General features: G+C 37.1%; 2 protein-coding genes across 2 annotated transcripts in view; one reads left to right on the top strand and one right to left on the bottom strand.

The window, feature by feature from the left end:
* Positions 1-723: 723 nt before the first annotated feature.
* On the bottom strand, positions 724-17,918 carry TRMT44 (tRNA methyltransferase 44 homolog). The gene is made up of 11 exons (XM_059470989.1): positions 17,502-17,918; positions 15,210-15,327; positions 14,146-14,365; positions 12,900-12,968; positions 10,602-10,709; positions 9,150-9,221; positions 6,384-6,490; positions 5,564-5,747; positions 4,526-4,916; positions 3,581-3,697; positions 724-1,150 (listed from the first exon to the last, which is right to left on the bottom strand). Exons 1-11 carry the CDS (start codon positions 17,902-17,904, stop codon positions 918-920), a joined length of 2,022 nt encoding a protein of 673 aa, XP_059326972.1. The 5' UTR covers positions 17,905-17,918; the 3' UTR covers positions 724-917.
* Positions 17,826-18,147, top strand: part of ACOX3 (acyl-CoA oxidase 3, pristanoyl) — a 31,912-nt gene continuing 31,590 nt past the window's right edge. The window contains exon 1 of the mRNA XM_059470986.1: positions 17,826-17,995. The gene's annotated coding sequence lies outside the window, so the exon portion shown is untranslated. The remainder of the gene's footprint in view (positions 17,996-18,147) is intronic.

Here is an 18,147-nt window from a genome sequence, read left to right as displayed (position 1 = left end):
GCCACTATGAATTATAACAAACCATAAATCCTCCTGTTGAGGAACACATTCAGTGCAGGTAGCAAGGTGAGCAGCTGCAGTGTGAACTGCAGGCTGAGCTCTGAGTGGTGGGAGCCCCAGGCAAGAGGCTGAGAAATGCCACCCTCCACATAGGAAAGGGCCTGGGGACCTGTGGCAGCATTGGACACTCAGAGATGAGGCACGAGCTGAGGATCCCCAGACTTTGTGTGCTGAGCCTGTGAGGGTATAAAAACCCAGGGGTTCCTTTGTACAAAGTCCCTCATCAGAGGCAGCAGCTTGAGCTGTTTTGTTGTTGCACAAAGTTTAAATTATTTTAAGGATTGAGACCTGTGCCATGGGAATCCTGGGGCCAGGGAGTGAAGGAACCTTGTCTGACTGTGTGAGCGTGGGGGATGTAGGGAGACAAGCAGGATAACCCTGGGCTCACTGGAGCTGCCTGCTGTGAAGGGGCTTCAGCCCCAGCTCAGGTGCTGCAGGTGTGGCTGCCAGAGTGGCACTCTGGACAGAGAAGTTTCTCTAAGACTCTTTGAAAATGTGGAACAAAACAGGCTAATTTTCAGGGCTTGAAAATGCTGCATCATGTACTTTTGATCTGATTAAGGATCACGAGGAGTTTCCCAGGAAATTAAGTTTTTAAACTTTTCTACTTATATAAATGCAAGCTAGACAAGCTGTATATCCAAAAATATATATGTACTTTACTATACCTATTAGCTGTTAATAAAAAAATAAAGAATTAGAAATACAGGAGAACTTGTAAACCAACTGCAAAATAAGATGCACAGAAATGAGGAAAATCGCTATATATTGTACAGATGTTCACACACTAGGCAGTCCCAAAGTCAATCATAAATTCTCTTATGTACATAAATCTAAACACAAGTTGCAACATTTTATTACTGTATATGTTTTTTTTTCTTAATCATCTGAGACTGCCTTAGCTCCTCAGTCCCATGGGCATATGGGCAAGCTTCAGAAGGTAAAGAACAACCATCAGGATGATGAATGAAAAACCAACAGAGGCGTGTTTTAAATGCTTCAGCTGAAAGGCGCCGCTTCACTTCAGGTTTAGTTTTACTTGGTGGTTTCTCTTTCCTCCAGTCACGAATATGAACTCTCCCATTCAGAACTAAGATTTAAAAACAAACAAAAATCCAGCTGTTAATAGACATCCATAGTAATTATACTGGAAAAAATTGTAGTGACATTCTGTGAATAAAAAACATTCTACAAATGGATCACTCAGGCAAAACCAGATGAGCCATTTGCACAGAAACAGAAAAGTAACAACAAATCACTACAAAGACAATGCAGACACAGTAAAAAGAAGACTTGATTGATTTCCCTGAGAGATGTTTCATTGCGATGCTGAATAGTTTGAGGCACCTTTGCATCATCTTTGTAGACAATTTTTAGCTCATTTTAAATATAGCATTTGGGATCATTGAGAGTAAAATCATCTGAACTTAGATTGCAAGTTCTAACAAAAGAAGTTTTAACTTCAAGAACTGTAATTCTTCCCATGTTTTTAACTTTATGATTCCACATCTAAAATGTGATTACCAGCAAGTGTCTTCTGCTACTTTCACAGTTCACTGACCCAAAAACACACTGCACCAAGGAGATGACAAGTCTAATCCTTCACGTGAACCAGCACTCAGTTATCACTGGTTAATAAGGATTCAGCACTTTGGGTTTTTTAAATTCATTTGCTGTGTTAGGACCATGAACTGCACACATACACACTTGTGAATCTCTGTCAACTCCTTAAATGAGTAAACAAAACAGATGAAAGGAAGTTAGCCAGAGAGGAAGAAAACGACAGATGACAAACAACAGTAAAAATGAAGAGGGAAGAATCTGCCACTTTTAAGTTGCCATGTTCTACTTTCATATACTGCTTCAATCACACCTTCTCTCTCAGACACTTGTAGCTTGGGATAGTTAACCAATACCATTCTGCATTCTGATCATTGCTATTCAAAAAGTGACAAGTCCAGTGGAAGTTGAATATCACACAGTCTGCCCTTGATGAATTAATGTCTCCAGGTTCCCTTGTGATACACAGACAGGTCTGAACTCATACTAAGCCAATCAAGAAGCAATTTCAGCTGAGCTTCCTCACAAAAGAAGAAGAAAAATTAACAGGTATTTATTATCAAACATAATTTTTTCCTAGAAAATCAGTCTTGTATTGGACAAGATACCTGATCTAAAGAAACTGCCACTGATCAATTATTCTAAGACCCACTTTCTGTTTGGTGTGTGTGTACATCCATCCACTTCCATGTTTTAAAAGAAAAAAAAAATCAGTAAAGATGGCAAAAGAGCTGTAGCTATGTTCTTCTCTGTCCTCCTGGGCAGGAGCAATGTCCTTGGAGACCACCAGAAGTTTCTTGTTATGGTGACATGCAACTAAGGGAGCAATCAAGTGGTCTCTCCCCAGGCCCTGTGACATAAATTACTGAGATGGTCTGACTTAATCCCAGTCTTTTCTTCATATGTAATGTGCACACAGCCTCCAAGCCAGTTTAAGATGCTCATTCCATTTACAATGTAACACATTGCAAAACCTATTTCAGCTATTCCTAATGATAGGAAACCAAATTCAGACATATAAAAAACTCCATGTGACCAACTCTTTTTAATGGATGGTAACTCAGGAGGATTCTATCAGCCAAGTGTACACAAATATTTAGTGGATGCTAAACTTGCTTAAGCTGACCACTGGCAACAAACAGGTTGCATACTCAGGATTACTTTCCATGGATTAGTTCATCAGTATTTTACAGGAGACACGGAATTGTTAGGACATAACACATTTTGAAATTTGAAGCAGCTTTAATACTGATAAAACCTTGAACATCTCGTATTACTGCAAAGCTACATTTTAGTTTTGCAAAACTTCACACTCACAAAAAAGCCCCAAAGCACAAATGACACAAAAACACACTGTCACCACACATTACAACAGGGGAAAAAAAAGCCAAACCCAAAAAACTGCTATAAACAAACTCAGCCAGCCATGGAGACTTGCTACTGAGTTCTTTCTGCCATGCTACCACAAACTACACAAACACAAGCTTTATAAACACATCAAGCCTCACAATTACAGGTTCTTAGGGAGGCTGATTTTGCTTCATGTCAGCATTTACACTTTGGGGCTTGGTGTGGTCAGACTAAGCCTCAGCTAAATGCTTTAGTAATATTGCTCTGTATTTGACAGCCTCAAAACCATCAATACTTCATAGGAAGAAACAAGAATAAAAGGTCAAAGAATAGCATCAAATCAGCCACCTAAACTAAAGGCTTGTCTTTTCAGATACAGTCAGTGCAGAACACTTTGCTGATAGATGCCTTACCAATCTCAATTCATAAGAGCTTTACTAACAATATCTTGGAGCAATGGACACAAAGAATATGCAGTTTTCTGCAAAGATACAAAAAGCAGTTAAAAAAACCACCACCACAGTAATTTTTCAGTTAAGTTTAACTGCATATAGAAGAGATAAAATAAATAATTAAGGAGAAGAAAAACCAAAACTCAAAACTCCTTTACCTTCAAATACTTGATGATTGTTCTTGAGTAGTGTCTGCAGGCCTCCATATTCACTTTTCAGCTTTTTTAAAACCTCTTTATCCAAGTGTTCTGCCACTTCTCTCAAGGAAAGGCTTTCTGCAATAAAAAGTGGTAGAATTATTAAAAACTTCTCTATAAAACCTTAATACAATTCAACTTCTATATAAGGTAATGATTATGAGCAGAGTGTCAGAATTATCTACCAGGACTGCAGCAACTTTTTTCTCACAATATGATGTATGGAATATATTTTACATGCATATTGTAAAACAGCAGCTTTCATTTTACAGGACTCAGGTCAGAATTTCCACAGTAAGACACACTTTTTATTTGCTCTGCTTTTTTTACAGTAGCATGTAACCCTCATTGCAATAAGAAGTGTTTATAAGCATGTAGTTACAAGACCCAGTCAGTAACATATGACATACTACAGTGAGTAAATTATAAAAACAGATGGAAGAAAATGGAAAGATGGTAGTAGTCAGATAACTGACTGCTTATACAATTAACAGCAGCTTAACATTCTTTTTGTTCCTAAAACTAAACTAAAAATTCCAAATCTTGTTGTAACCTAATGACACTTTGAAGGACTTCTTACAAACTCTTACAGAAGTATAGCGAATTATTATGTTAATATTCTAAACCATAATATTCTCCCTAAATAGGGTAGAGTTGTGGGTTTAGCTGGGTTTGGTTTAATAAAAATCAATTCTATAATAGTATTTAAGTGTAAACCAGGAAAAAAACTCAAACCAATCTCAAAATATTCTTCTACATGCAATAAAACATAGTGGGAAAAAAGCACCTCTGATTGCTACTGTATTGTTCCCAGTGTTTCCTAAAAATCTATTCAAAAACTTGTAAACTTGCTGGAAAAGACATGTTCTGCCATCTAAAGATAGTGTAAAGGAAAGATAACCTCACCTCCTTGATTCCAAGTATTCATATTTCCACCCTGTTTATCAGAACATGATTTATGGGGGGCTGCATTTAACAGCAAGTTTGCCACATTGAGAACCACTTCATCTACAAAGTCCCGAGGGAGTGAAGCACAATTTCTGACTTGTTCTACTTTTCCTCTGGGTTGAAATCCAGGCATCCAAATTGTACCAGCTGTCTCAGTCTCATCTTCAGGAGGTTCTGAGCCTGCTTCTTTGCACAGACCACCAGAGTGATGCTCATGGTTAAATCCAAGCCTTCTGTCACACGTGGCCACAGCACAGGTCCGACGACTGTTAATAAACTGTGTTATCTGCTCGTCAATCAGAGCACGCTCTGCAGCTGGATAGGTCCTGCTTTTCCCTACAAAACTGACCTATTTTGGCAGAAACAAGTAAATCACCAGCAGAGTCCTGTACTTACACCCAGCCCCACAAACTCCACATGTTTATGCAAGTTTCTCACTACTAAAATAAAATCCAATACCAGCTCAATGCTCAGTAACACCTGAGGGGTTTTTAATTCCAGTCTTTGAATATTGGTGTCCCAGAAGAAATCCAGTAAACAAATCATAATCCATCATGCTATAAAATCACACAGCAAAAATATTGTTCCTGACCCTCAGATTATTTAAAGCTGGACACCTCTTCCCACTCAGAACATTTCAATTTAAATTTCACCGGACAAGAAAAAAAGCAATAAGTACAAAAAAGTAGGACAGGCCGCTAGAAAAATTAAGGCAAAAAATTAGGTTTTAAGTTTTCCATCATATAGAGTGACATAAGAGAAAATCATGAAACATTTCATTTTTTCCTGTTGTTTTTTCTTTTTTATAGGGACTGTACCTATAACATTAAGAGTGTAATTCCCAACAAACAATGAGTATTTTTAATCTCTTTTCAGAGCATATTGTATCAAGTAATGAAGCTGACTATAGTCTTATCTTACAACAATAACAATGAACAAACATCCATACGCTTCAAATAGAGCAGATTTAAGAAAAAAGACAGAGGCCAAAATTACCCTTTTTGTTGATGGAATTCTAAGGCAATCTTCTTCCACATGAAAGCCACATACAAATCCCACTTGGGCAACAAAATCAAGATATTCTCTGTACTGAGTTTTCTTGCATTGTCTTCGGCTGTATTTTCCATGGAAATCAAAGAAGCAGCATGGCAGCACGAAGTAACAACAGGAATAGGAAGACCTACAAGAAGGATAACAAACTGCTGAAGAGTAAGTTACTTCAGAAAACACAAAAAATTTAACAAACAACCTATCAAGTGAAAGCAACAATGGAATTTTTATTAAATACAGAGCTTCATGAAGTAATATTTATAACTTCCTTTTTCAATCAAAAGATTAATTTAGTCACAAATACCATTTCACAAAGTATTTGATGCAGCAACCTACTTTGCCAACTTAGTTTGCAGAAGTAAAACTAAATTACTTTTGCTGGTTGTAAAGAGCACAACAGCATGAGGGAAGGCAGAACCATTAGCTTGTATTTACAAGAAAAAAAAACACAACAAAAGACAATCAACAGCTTCATATAGGAGGAATAAAGAACAGGTTTGGTTTTTGAATTTCAAAAGCAAAATACTGCACTGAATTCTATGAGAAAGTAAATACTGCATCTGCACTTCTCCACAGAAACGCTTTGTAAAAATAATCAACTTGCATCAAAAGCAGCCAGTCTTAAAAGAACAACTGGTGTGGAACCAAAGCTGACAGTTTTTATCAAGCCTACATATGTAATTATGGGTGGGGAATGTTTGGGTTTTTTCTGCCTGTTTGTTTTTTTAATTCCTTCCATCCCACTCCCCTCCCTCTGCAAAAATACCTAGCTGCAATTACAGGTATCCACGGTGTTAATTCATCTGAATGGTTTCCTATGAGCCAGTCAGTGTCTGGAAAGAGATGACTGTCACCTGGAATGATTGTAGCTTCCTAAAAAACAGAACAACACAGCAAGTGAATCCTCTTACAGGTTTCTTTAAAGCATTTTATTTAAAGCACTAAGCAATAATATCAAGTAATACCAGCTGACAAATACAAGGTGAGTGAGCACCACAGACACCAACAATGTTTTCCTCAGTTAGCAATTTTTTATAGCTACAGAGAAGCAATTAAGCAAAAACCACCCACAAAACATGGGTCAGCAAAACAGTAGAATAGCAACTCTGATTAAGATATCTGGCACTTAAATATATATAAACAAAATATCATACACTAAATTATGATTGCTTGCCAATCTCTTTCTATCACTTGTATGCCTGAATTCAGTTTGTCAGAGAGACACTTAATTTGCTGTCTTGCAGCCTGTAGGACTCACACAGCAATTAATTAGAACACAGCTTCATTGTTATTTTCTCCTCCTTCACAGATGCTGCCCAAATCAAATCCTAGTATACAGAACACCACTCTTCACATGCTATCATTCACATATAATAAAACAATAACAAACAAAAGAAACCAAGAGGATGAATTCTTCATGCAGGCTAAATTCAAATGCTCCACACTGGCTATAATGTTTATGCCTCACAAATACATTTTCTCACTTTGAACTAAGTTCAGAAGAGAAAGTACTGAAAGATGTTGACACCATTAAAGTAGCCACTCTTTCCTAAAAATATGCATGAACATTAAAATAATTATTGGGCAAATCTGAAAAAAGTTTTAGATTTGAATTTCCACAGTCCTTTAGGCAAAGTTCTAGAATATAGAAAAGATATGTTCTCTTTAAGTTCTCTTTATAAAGTTCTCTCTAAAAAAACATATCTTTTCTCTTTATATAGAAAAGATATGTTTTAAGAGCTTAGAATTCACATGTACACGTGAATTTCACATGTAAAGAATAAAATAAAACAAAACCACTAATTAGGTAATTTCAGACTATCTTGGTTACTTTCTAAATCCCTCTTAAGGACCAATATGGTGATTGTTCACTTAAAATTGTTCTCTTTAAATACTACAGCTCATTTTTAGATATGTATAAACATTTCTAGATAATGAATGTAACGAGTTTTTTTGGCAGATTACTGGATGTTAAATTACCAAGGCTTTGGTAAGTGTTTTCTTAAGGTTGATTAAACACAATGCTCATACTTTATATTTCAGTTTTGATCATTCAATTTAGGCATAGTATGGATTATCAGTGCCCCACTGCCCATTCTGACAGCCACTCCTAATCACATTTGTATTCACCGTGTCTGACAGCAGTTTGGAAGCACAGAGTGCCACCTGTTACATCCATTTAGGTTGTTAGAACTGTACTGAACCACACAGGTGGCAACATCTACCCTGCAACTCTGCTGTAATTAAAGATCAAACCAAAATTAGCTTCAGGGGTAACAACAGGCCGTGGGCAGGTGCTTTTTCCTTCTGTGGCTCCTGTGGCTACATGAGCCTTGCAAAATCCTTTCACCCTTCCTGTTCCTGGTCTATCTCCTTCCAGCATCAATCATCACTTTCTTCAGCATATATTTTATAGTTTCTTTCTTTCTAGGCAGAAATAGGAACATGTAACACAAAGAGACAATGCTGTTCATCATGATCAGATGTTACTTAGTAGAGTACAACAGGAATGATGGAGCACCACAGATTGATGGTCTGGGTTGCCTGTTGAAGCTTTTCAGGAAGATCTGCTTGCAGACTGCAGTAAAGGAATATGGCAGTTTTGGCAACTTGTACCCAAAATAGCAGGGTGGCAAAGAGAAGGCTACACAACACTGAAATCTGTGACCTCCCATCTGTGAAAACTGAGGTTCTTTCCTAATTTAATGAGCTAGCATCCTCATTGTTGAATGAACAACTCATAATATATTGAATGAACTTTAAATAACATTACTAGAGAATAACTACAGATGGAAAATTATTTTACTGTCTTGGTAGATGACAATTTTGACAGAACAGAGCAAGAAATTTTAGACCTGCAGAACAAAAACCAGGAACACCTCACCTCTCAAGGGCAACTGCTCATTGGCACCACACTTTAATGAGTATCATATTAATAATGCTTGGAATCAAAGTGAATGTTCCTGCATTCAAATTGTTCATAAAAATGATAACATGAAACTTGAAATATAATCCCTTTTGCAGACACATTTTGTTCATTTTTGAAGACTTTTATTGCAATTATTTATGTTGCCTCCTTTGAGGTTCAACAACAATTTTTCCCCCAAATCAGAACATAGTACTAGAAGGTGAGAATCACTTTCAACCAATTATCCCAAATTTTGAGTGGTTTTATTATCTTTTATGAACTAGTGGTGCAAACAAAGCTGCTTAATACTGATCATCTGGTAAACAGAAAGCTTGTTTCATGGTGTGCATGTCTGTACGAAATCATGCCAGTGGTTCTTGGCTGAGAAACAAGCAAGTTGCAAAGATGCAAGGGTACAATACAATATTCTTCTCATACTTTTCTCCCTTTACAACTTACTCCACCTCCAAGGGATATGGCTAGCAGCATAACAAACCCATGGGTCCCTTTAGACAACTGTGTGTAACCAGTATGCTTCCTTACACTTGCATCAATACATCCTGAAACAATGAACAAATGAATAAATGTACAGATCAGTAAGACTGACATACATTTGCATAATACCTCTAAATGTGTCCCTGGTCCATACATGTCCCATATTTTTCTTCTCCTCACATCAATTCCTCTTCCTGGATGCTGAAATATTTGAACAAAAATACTCTTAAGTACTACTTTTTTCAGAAATTTCAAATAGGTTTAGTAAATGTACATAGTAACTTCAAACATTTCATTCATGTTAAAATTTAGACACATAACAAAAGCCAGCTTTGCCATTTCATCTGAATACTTTTATTCCCTTTCTTCCCTTTGAAATATGAAGGGAATAACTAGGAAACCTTAAGAATATATCTGGTTCAATATTTTACCTGGGCACACCTACTGAGACTGTTCTTGAAAATCTCTATCTCTACAAATGTAAAAACAGAGGTGTTGATTTTTGGTTTGTTTGTTTTTAAAACATCAAAGCCTTTCACAAGTTGAGTACTGCAGCATCCACAGAGCTCAAAGAAAAATGCTACTCTAAGCAGTCCCTAGTGGAGAACCACCTTTCAGCTACTGAAACCCAAACAGTTTTTTCCCCCATCTGATTTAAAGGGAAGAGGAAATAGACTGGAAACTAAAACAAGAAATGAAGAATGTGTAGTATTTGAAATCCAAGAATCTCATGCAGAACTAAGAAAAATCAATTACTAAAAAAAGTCTCATAAAACTCTCATACATGATTTTTGGACAGTCAATGTTTGTCAGCGCTGAAGGAATGACTGATTGATTGAAAAATCCACATGGAAAACAGCAGCTTATGTTACACAAAAGTTTTCTGGCCACACAAGAATAGAAACTTTGTCCTAGGAGAACTTGGAACATTTCCCTACTCCCCCACTGATGTCTCCCTAATAAGAGATATTCATTTCCTCTATAAATTTCCCCATGTTGCCCAAAAGTGGAAAATGCAATTTTCTGAAACAGACAGACCCACCTTCAATGGGTTTTGTTTAGTTTCACTGTTCTGTCATTGCTATTTCAGAAACCGTGCCTCAACAAACTGAATTATGCTGTTGCTACATTTTTAACCCAAAAAGTACAGTATGCTGTTAGGCATTTTTAATTAAGAAATCTCAGGACTGCTTTCAAAGATACAGAAAAACATTTTGTGACATCACAAGTAGAATTCAGTTTGGATAAAAATAAGTTCATGAACACATCTTGTGAGAGGTATGTTGAAATTTCACATTCCTTTCTGCATAACTAAAGTACTCCATTACATTTTCTTTTTCCTTTTACTTTCTTACCTGAGAAAAAATAGCCCTCAATTTAAATTAAATACACTAACTAAGATAAATAAATGAATAATCTAATCCTCTGGTAGGATTTTCTGTTAGTAACTAGAGTGACAAAACCCAGTTTTAGCAACATGAATTAATTTATTTTGGCTATTTGCATGCCAAATAAAAGGAAAGCATAACAAGAATACTGACACTAGTTTTTAATAATTATTTTTAAAATCATTCTATTTACCCCTTCGTTGTTTAGAATATGAACCAGCAAACCATTTCCACATCCAAGATCTACAAATGACTGCTTTTTGGTCAATCCTTTTTCTTTTCTCTCTTCTTCCCAAAGAATCTAAGAAGAGTAAACAAAACATATTAGGCTTCTGCTCTCAAGTTTCCCTATAAGAAACCTTATCGAACGTTATTTGAGATGAAAAAGGAAACCTGGAAATGCAGATTTGACAGAAAATGTTCACTGCACTCACAGGTAAAATAAATTTAGAGAAAAAAAAGGAAAACCTAAAAAAACCCCAAAACAAAACAAAAAAAAAACCACCAAAACAGAAACCCACTGTTTATAGAGTGAAAGAAGAATTATTTTGCATAATATCAATAATTTTCTAAATGCTAAGCACATCCTCCACTCTGTTTTGAGTAATCAGGAGTTGAAATTAATCAGGGCTTTACAACTCTGGGCTAGAATGAACATAAATGTAAAATAAATTGCTGAAACAATGGATGCAAGAGCAGAACAGTGGAAAGCAAGGGAAATATCAAGTAAACTTCATCAGTGTCTCTGCAAGAACACCACAGATGCATTTATATCCACTGTATTAAAGAAAGTATTGATGGCAGAGCTGAAAATAAACCCCAAAATATTCTTTGTAATCACTTAGTGATATACTGGTACATGTAACATCCCTTTTACTGAACAAAGCAACAGTGTTACCTAGCAAGGTAACTGCCCCAAATTCTACACCAGCTAAGGGACCCCAAAGCATTTAAGAAATTCTAGTCCCTGATCTGTACATAAGTAGGTACTTTTACACAGATATATAATCCATAATTAATAAGTGGCTGTTTTTCTGCAGAATATGGATTAACCTTCACCATTCTCCAACTCTTTTTTCTTCAATGAGAAGTTAGAGATCACACATTTGTAACTCTGCACTCTGATTTTTCACTATGACTACCAAAAATCTTGAAGAGTACTTAACTATGAAAATAAGTATTTGTAACATTGTCAGTTTTGCTAGAAGGAAAAAAGCTCAAGATAAACACAGTCTGCTAATCTCATGGATTATGGTTTTAGATTGACCAATCATTGCACTGTGGCACTCTAGGCAGTATGCAGAAATCCCTAATTACCTCCTTCACAGATCCTACCTATGCCCCAATTCCTGCAGAGGTTTTCACAACACAACAGCCATGCCCTTGGCCATGCTCCTGCATAGTGAGTGATGTCAATATGATTGGAAAATAAAATGAGGTCACATGCAGATGCCATTAACCCATAAAAACTTTACACTGGACCTACTTTTCCTTAGAAAATCACCTGTGTAATGTACTTCTTAACAATGACTTTCATATACCATCAAATAATACCTGAACATTTTGCAGCAGGTTAGGTAATTAATACCATACTTTAAGTTTTCATTTACATAAGCTGCATATTGAATGACTTTAATAACTCTCTGAAAACTACTGCTATATTAGCCAAAACACAACCACTGTAAACCAACAATTACATGTATAAAAATGCTATCACTCTAGAATTTTCTTGTGGCTACAACTGAACTCCTAATTTTCAACACTGAATATTAAAATGGTGGTAAAAATGGTAAAGATGAGTCTATTATATAGCTCTTTCCACAAGCCAGTATCTAAGGTTGAATGTTAAACACCTAATTAACAAAATTAAATAGTCCTCAATGAGTACTATAAATGAGCTAACTTACTCAGAAATACTGATTTAGGTAAGATGCTACAAGTATAGTTCAAATATAGACATGTTCTTACCATACCCTGGATGGAAAACAAAAATATGTGCCTGCCTTTTAAAAACCTGATGTTTCTAAGAATTGCAGGTGGCAGAATTTACATAGAATCTCCAGCAGATAGATGCTTGAGAAAATTACACCAAGCATTTATCTGCACTTCTAGCATCTGCAGTTGACCTTATTACACTTGAAGATGGGATTTGAGCTGAAATTTTATAGAGAAAAGGCATAGCAGTAAAAAACACTACGTATTTATTTGTTCATAATATCAAATGAACAAGTAATAGAAAAATTTATAAAACAATCAATCCTAATCTCCAATTGATTCAATTTATCACTTCTACAATAGTGTTTTTGACTTTTTCACTAAGAAAGAAATAAATCTTGTGTATGTAGATGACAAATTTCCTGTGAGAGAAGACTGCAGATCTTCATATTTACCAAGAAGTTTTTGTTTACCTCTAAAATTATCTTCTTTAGAGAGGTTCTATTATCATGAAATATAACCTTACAGCATATTATTAGGTAAAGCAGTTCCCTACCAGTAAGTAAGTGGCAATAGCAACATCTTCATAGACAAATTTCTCAGGATCTGTCACTTCAGGCCACACCTTCAGGAAAAAAAAAATAGAATAAAAAAATAGATAAAAATTTATTTTCTGCATCATCTGAAATAACCTTAAAAATGTTGAGACACAGCAATTTGGATATTTATTCACTTCAGTATGTTTCTGGACTTCTGGACAGAACTTCAGGACTTTCTGAACAGATTTTGGACTTTAACCTCATTAAAATATACCCAGAGAACATAAAGACTGTTTGATTCAACCAAACAATAAAGTTTCTATGAATATTTTGGCTCCTCATGTGCAGGTCACAAGTAAACAGCTGCATGTGTTCTGTAACAGACCATGTATCTTTTGCTTAACTTTCTCACAGAAAAAAAAAATCTTATCTACACCTCTGCAACACTGAGAACATGAACATTTGTAAATTTCTTTTCACAAGGAAAAGACATGGAATTATCCTGGCACAACAGAACATGAAGAATCAAAATCTGAAGTAGGAAGATAGAAAGTTGAAGTATTATTCCTAAGTGTTACTTTGTAAACAAAGAATTGAAACAATAACTAAAATGCTCAACAGCAGCAATTCTACTACAGAACTCAAGACTGAATTGTTGCCTTACCCAAAACTCTAATTCTCCTCTGCTTTGTTTCTTCCTGTTAGTACAGAAATATTAACAGTAAAACATTTCAGCATTTTCACTGTATGTTTTACAAAAGCATTGACCAATTTTTTTGCAGCTAGAGCCAAGTTTGCAAGAATACAGACATTACTTCATACAGCACTCTGTTGCTCTTCAGGATCTCCAGGATAAGAAAAAAAAAATTACAACACTGCTCCTCTAATTCAAACACATATTAAGATAGTATCAAAAGGTTTTGGGGAAGGAGGTGTTTTATTTATGCCTTTTAAAATGTGGATTTCTATTTATTCCACTGACCTACTTCTTCCTTTTTATCACAAGTGATACATCCAAAATATCCAAATATTTATTGTGAATTTGGCTTTAAATCCTGCTTTTCCAATTAAGTTTGTGCAAGTACTGAACTGTTGTATTCTCTATATATGCCTAAAAAAAACCCCAAAAGACAAAACCGAAAAACATACATTATAATTAAATTGCTTCTTTAATTAAAAAAAAAAAAATTGAAATAAGCAGCTTCATTACACAAAGAAAAAAAAAATAAGGACAACATTACTGCATTTACTGCTTAAACTTACCTTTACCATCTCTTTGTACTTTTCTTTGAGGTCCTGATAAACCTTGCTGTATTTTGCTACTGAAATGAGTGAGAGTGTACTTTTAAACTCACTAGGTTTTTGCTCCACAGACCATTTAGCCAGTTTGGACAAAAGTTCATTTCCAAGCCATGCTAGTTTGGGGTACACAATTCCATCTGAAAACCAATCTTCTGGAAATGGAGCTACAACAGATACAGACCTTAAAAACAAACAAACAACTTAGTATAAATACAGCATTTCATTATTTCAGCTATCTCAAGGACAGAGAAAACAAGGATGAAGTTGAGAAAATCAGCAGATCAGGGATATAAAACTAGACTGGAGAATAAGTAAATATGTAGAGAAATAACAAACCAATGAAATTACTGAATAATGGAACAGTTTCCTCTGAATTTTGTTAGCTCCCAATTCAAAGATAGTACATAAGAGTCCAGCCTGCATTTAACACAATAAATGAGGACTCACAGATGATGAGCAACCTGACCTCACAAGACAGCCAAACACTACACAATGAAAGTCAACTTTTCAAATTCCTGAAAAATAACAGGCAAAATTAAGAGAAAAATATACCCATTGTCACAACTCATTATTTTCATCATCTCTAACATTATTCAGATTTTATTAGAGCATCCCTGGATGCTCAGGACCAAAGTGACTGGTCCACATTTCAATGACTAAAGCTCAGGCATTTACAGCAACTGTGGTTTGACCCTCCCCTTACTGACACCCACAGACCCTTTCTCACAGCCACTGCTGCAGGCACTGTTACATCCTTGTGATCACAAGAGGCATATTTTTTCTAAATCACACAAAGGTACAGTCAATCTTTACATTCAAAGGTGAAACAAGTTTGTTTTACATTATTCTGGGTATTGTACATGTTTCTTTTTAGAGAACACTGTGCACTCACATCACACCACTACTGTAATTTACTAATCAAGCAGAAAATTATAAAATCTAAATTGCCTACATAGCAATACTAAACCATTGTGTGACTCTTGCAATAACTTCTTGTTTGCTTCCTCTCCTCACCCCACACTTACCATTCCTCATCTTTTATGTGTTTAAGTTGAATTTGATAGATATTGGACTTTTTAACGAGGTATTTTCCTTCACTGTTTTCCTCCAAAGGCAGAAAGGTCACAGTTCCATTGTAAACATCTGAAAAGATATGCAAATAAGGGTTTATTATTCCATGGTGCAGCACCAAAATGAACTTCTGCCTGCAAACCACTGAGGCAAGATCTAAAACAACAGAGAAAGGAGCACAATGCCAGGAATAGATCTGTTTCTTGGTGTTCCTGACTTCTGAAACTACTGGATGATTTGAATTCTCCAAATTTAGCATTCTATGGCATGATGCTCCCAAAATATCAAGGGCTGACCAGGAGTATTCATTTTCATCACACCTATTTTAATAAAGTAAAAACTAAACAATAAGATTTTTCTAGTATATTAATATCCCACAGCAAGTCCAGAGTCCTGGGAAGCAGGTGTATATGCAGTATTACTTCCTCTAAAAATTAAAAAAAATCTTTTTAGCTATTATTTACCCAGGGTGACTTTTTCAGACTAACTTCCTAAGTTCTCAGTTTTGAAAACGTCTTTTTAATTACATCAAAACAAATCTTCTTGCAAGTAAAAATGCTACACTGGCTACATAATCAATTTTCAATAGACTCCAAAATTTTCTGAGTTAGACAAGAAAGAATTAATTAGCAATAGAGTAAATGTTAAGTCTTGCTATCTCATCTCATCCTCAGCAATACCACTTCTAAAATATTTTAATTAAAAATAATTTTAAAACATTAAAAATATAAAAAAAAATAATTTAAATCTCTTAGGCTTTCTCTATGCTCTATAGGTGCAGCTCAGGAGCATCTTCCCTTAGCATCAAAAGAAAAAATAAATCAAAACTGCAACATATAATATTTTTTTTAAAGGCACCTATTTTTTGAAGGCATCAGGTAAGAATCAAAGGCCTCAAGAACATCCCAAGTGTGCCCCATAAATGACTATCAGTCTTTTTGACTTGTAAGTTGAGCTGGACTTCTTTTTCTTTCTGGACTTCTGATTCTTTCCAAAACACTACTACTAGAATTTAATCCATACAACAGCTTTCCAAAATTTATCTAAAAATGGTGTCAAGTTCTACCCTATGCAAGTTTGTTTATATTAGCAGGATTTATTGGGGCATTTTACCATCATACAGAGAAAAATCACCACAAAGCAAAACAAAAACAAACAAAAAACCCTCACACATACAAAAACATTAAAAAAAAACCCAACAAAAACCAACAAATCGAGATTCTTTCTGAATGTGAAAAACACTAATGACTTGTTTTTAAATTTTTAAAAGTTTAATAGTAATAAAATGGTTATAAAAATAGCAGTATAATTAGAGTAATAATAATTTGGATAATCTGGATTAGGACAATATGAGACAACAGAAACAAACGGTTACGGACATCTGGGTACCTTTTTCTGGGCAATCTAAGCCCAAAAAAGGACCCCCGTTAACAGAGGATTAACCCTTAAAAACAATAATTTGTTACATATTTATACACATCATACATGATGCATAAATTCTATTCAAACAAAGGATTTTGTCTGGTCAGCATCAACTTTTTCCTCTTAATCTTAACGGCATCTTCATGTTTGAGAAAAGCAGGAAGAAGTTAATTTCTTCTGATAAAAGAGCAATAAATTCTCTTTCTCTGAAAGATTCAGGTGTCTTGTGGCTGCTATTTCGCTGCGAGTCCTTTCTTCAAAGAAAAGTATCATCTTACATAATATAATTTCTATTTTAACATTATAACTCTATTTAACACATTACTAAAAAATTAATACAGCATAATTTTCTAACATAACACATATAACATTCATTTTAATATTTGTGAAAAGCCAATCATAAAGTACGCATCCTTCACATTAAGCAATACTAAACATGAAGAAAGTCGATACAGACACTCCTACTTGGCCAGGCAGCTGTCACAGCAGCCTGCTCTGTTCAGAAATTCCGCATTTCCCAACACTCCAGTCACCCCTGGCAAAGCTGTCATTAGGCCTGCACTATGAGCGTGGGCAGCAGCTCCTGAGTGCCACAGCTCCCTGGCCTCTCTAATTTGCATGTCAATGCTGAAATTTTAATGCTTCCTGGCGCAACAACGAAAGGTAAAAAATAAACCCTAGGTACACGACAGGGACAAAAGTCCACCGTCGTTCCCACAAACAGGGGGAAAAGTGGGCGTTTCTCTCATGTGCGAGACAATCTCTGAGGGGACAGGTGCGCGACAGCCCCAGCCCCTCACAGCCCCCAGCGCCGCCCCGCTCACCGTGCACCGCCAGCTCCCGGGCCGGGGGCGCGGCGGGGCGGCCCCGGGGCAGCAGCGTCCTCAGCACGGCGCGGAGCTCGCCGGGCCCGCCCCAGGCCACGAGGGGCGGCGGCAGCGCCAGCTGGCCCCGCACCTCCCTCCAGAGCCGGCCCAGCTCCGCGGCCCCCGCCGTTCGCCCCTCCTGCCCGCCGTCGCCCCCGCTTGCCCCCGCAGTGACGATGGAGGGCGATATCTCCCCGCCCTCGCCGAGCGGCACCGTCCCCTCCGCCTGGACAGCGGCGCCGCTCAGTCTCCTGTTGGCCACCTGCGGCTTCTCCAGCCACACGCGCACGGCCGCCCAGAAGCCGCGGGGCAGCGCGGCGCCGCCGGGGTCCCGCACGGCCGCCGTCCCCACCGGCCCCATCCGCCGCCCGCTGCCGCCGCCGCGCCAGGAGGCGGAGCGCGTCGCAGGCTGCTCTCGTCAGTTCCCGAGGCGGAGACGGCGCCGGCCGCAGGTACGTACCGCGTCCCCTGGCCCCCGCCTGTGGCTCTGAGGCTCCGAGTGCCGCAAGAGACCGCTGCGGTGCCGTCCTGCGGCTGAAAACGCGAGGAGCTGCCAGCAGGGCGTGAGGCTGGAGGGTCGTCACGGCATGTGCTGCTCTGTTTA

The sequence above is a fragment of the Ammospiza nelsoni genome, chromosome 4 (assembly GCF_027579445.1).
Source record: "Ammospiza nelsoni isolate bAmmNel1 chromosome 4, bAmmNel1.pri, whole genome shotgun sequence".
In the NCBI taxonomy this organism is placed as follows: Eukaryota; Metazoa; Chordata; class Aves; order Passeriformes; family Passerellidae; genus Ammospiza; species Ammospiza nelsoni.
This window is presented reverse-complemented; position numbering and strand designations above follow the sequence as displayed.

Coding starts and splice junctions, on each gene's coding strand:
- TRMT44 (XM_059470989.1), bottom strand. CDS start 17,904: ATGGGGCCGGTGGGGACGGCGGCCGTGCGGGACCCCGGCGGCGCCGCG. Junction 6,491..9,149: donor GACCAGGGACACATTTAGAG/GTATTATGCAAA, acceptor TCTGTTTTTTAG/GAAGCTACAATCATTCCAGG. Junction 4,917..5,563: donor GAATTCCATCAACAAAAAGG/GTAATTTTGGCC, acceptor CTGCCAAAATAG/GTCAGTTTTGTAGGGAAAAG.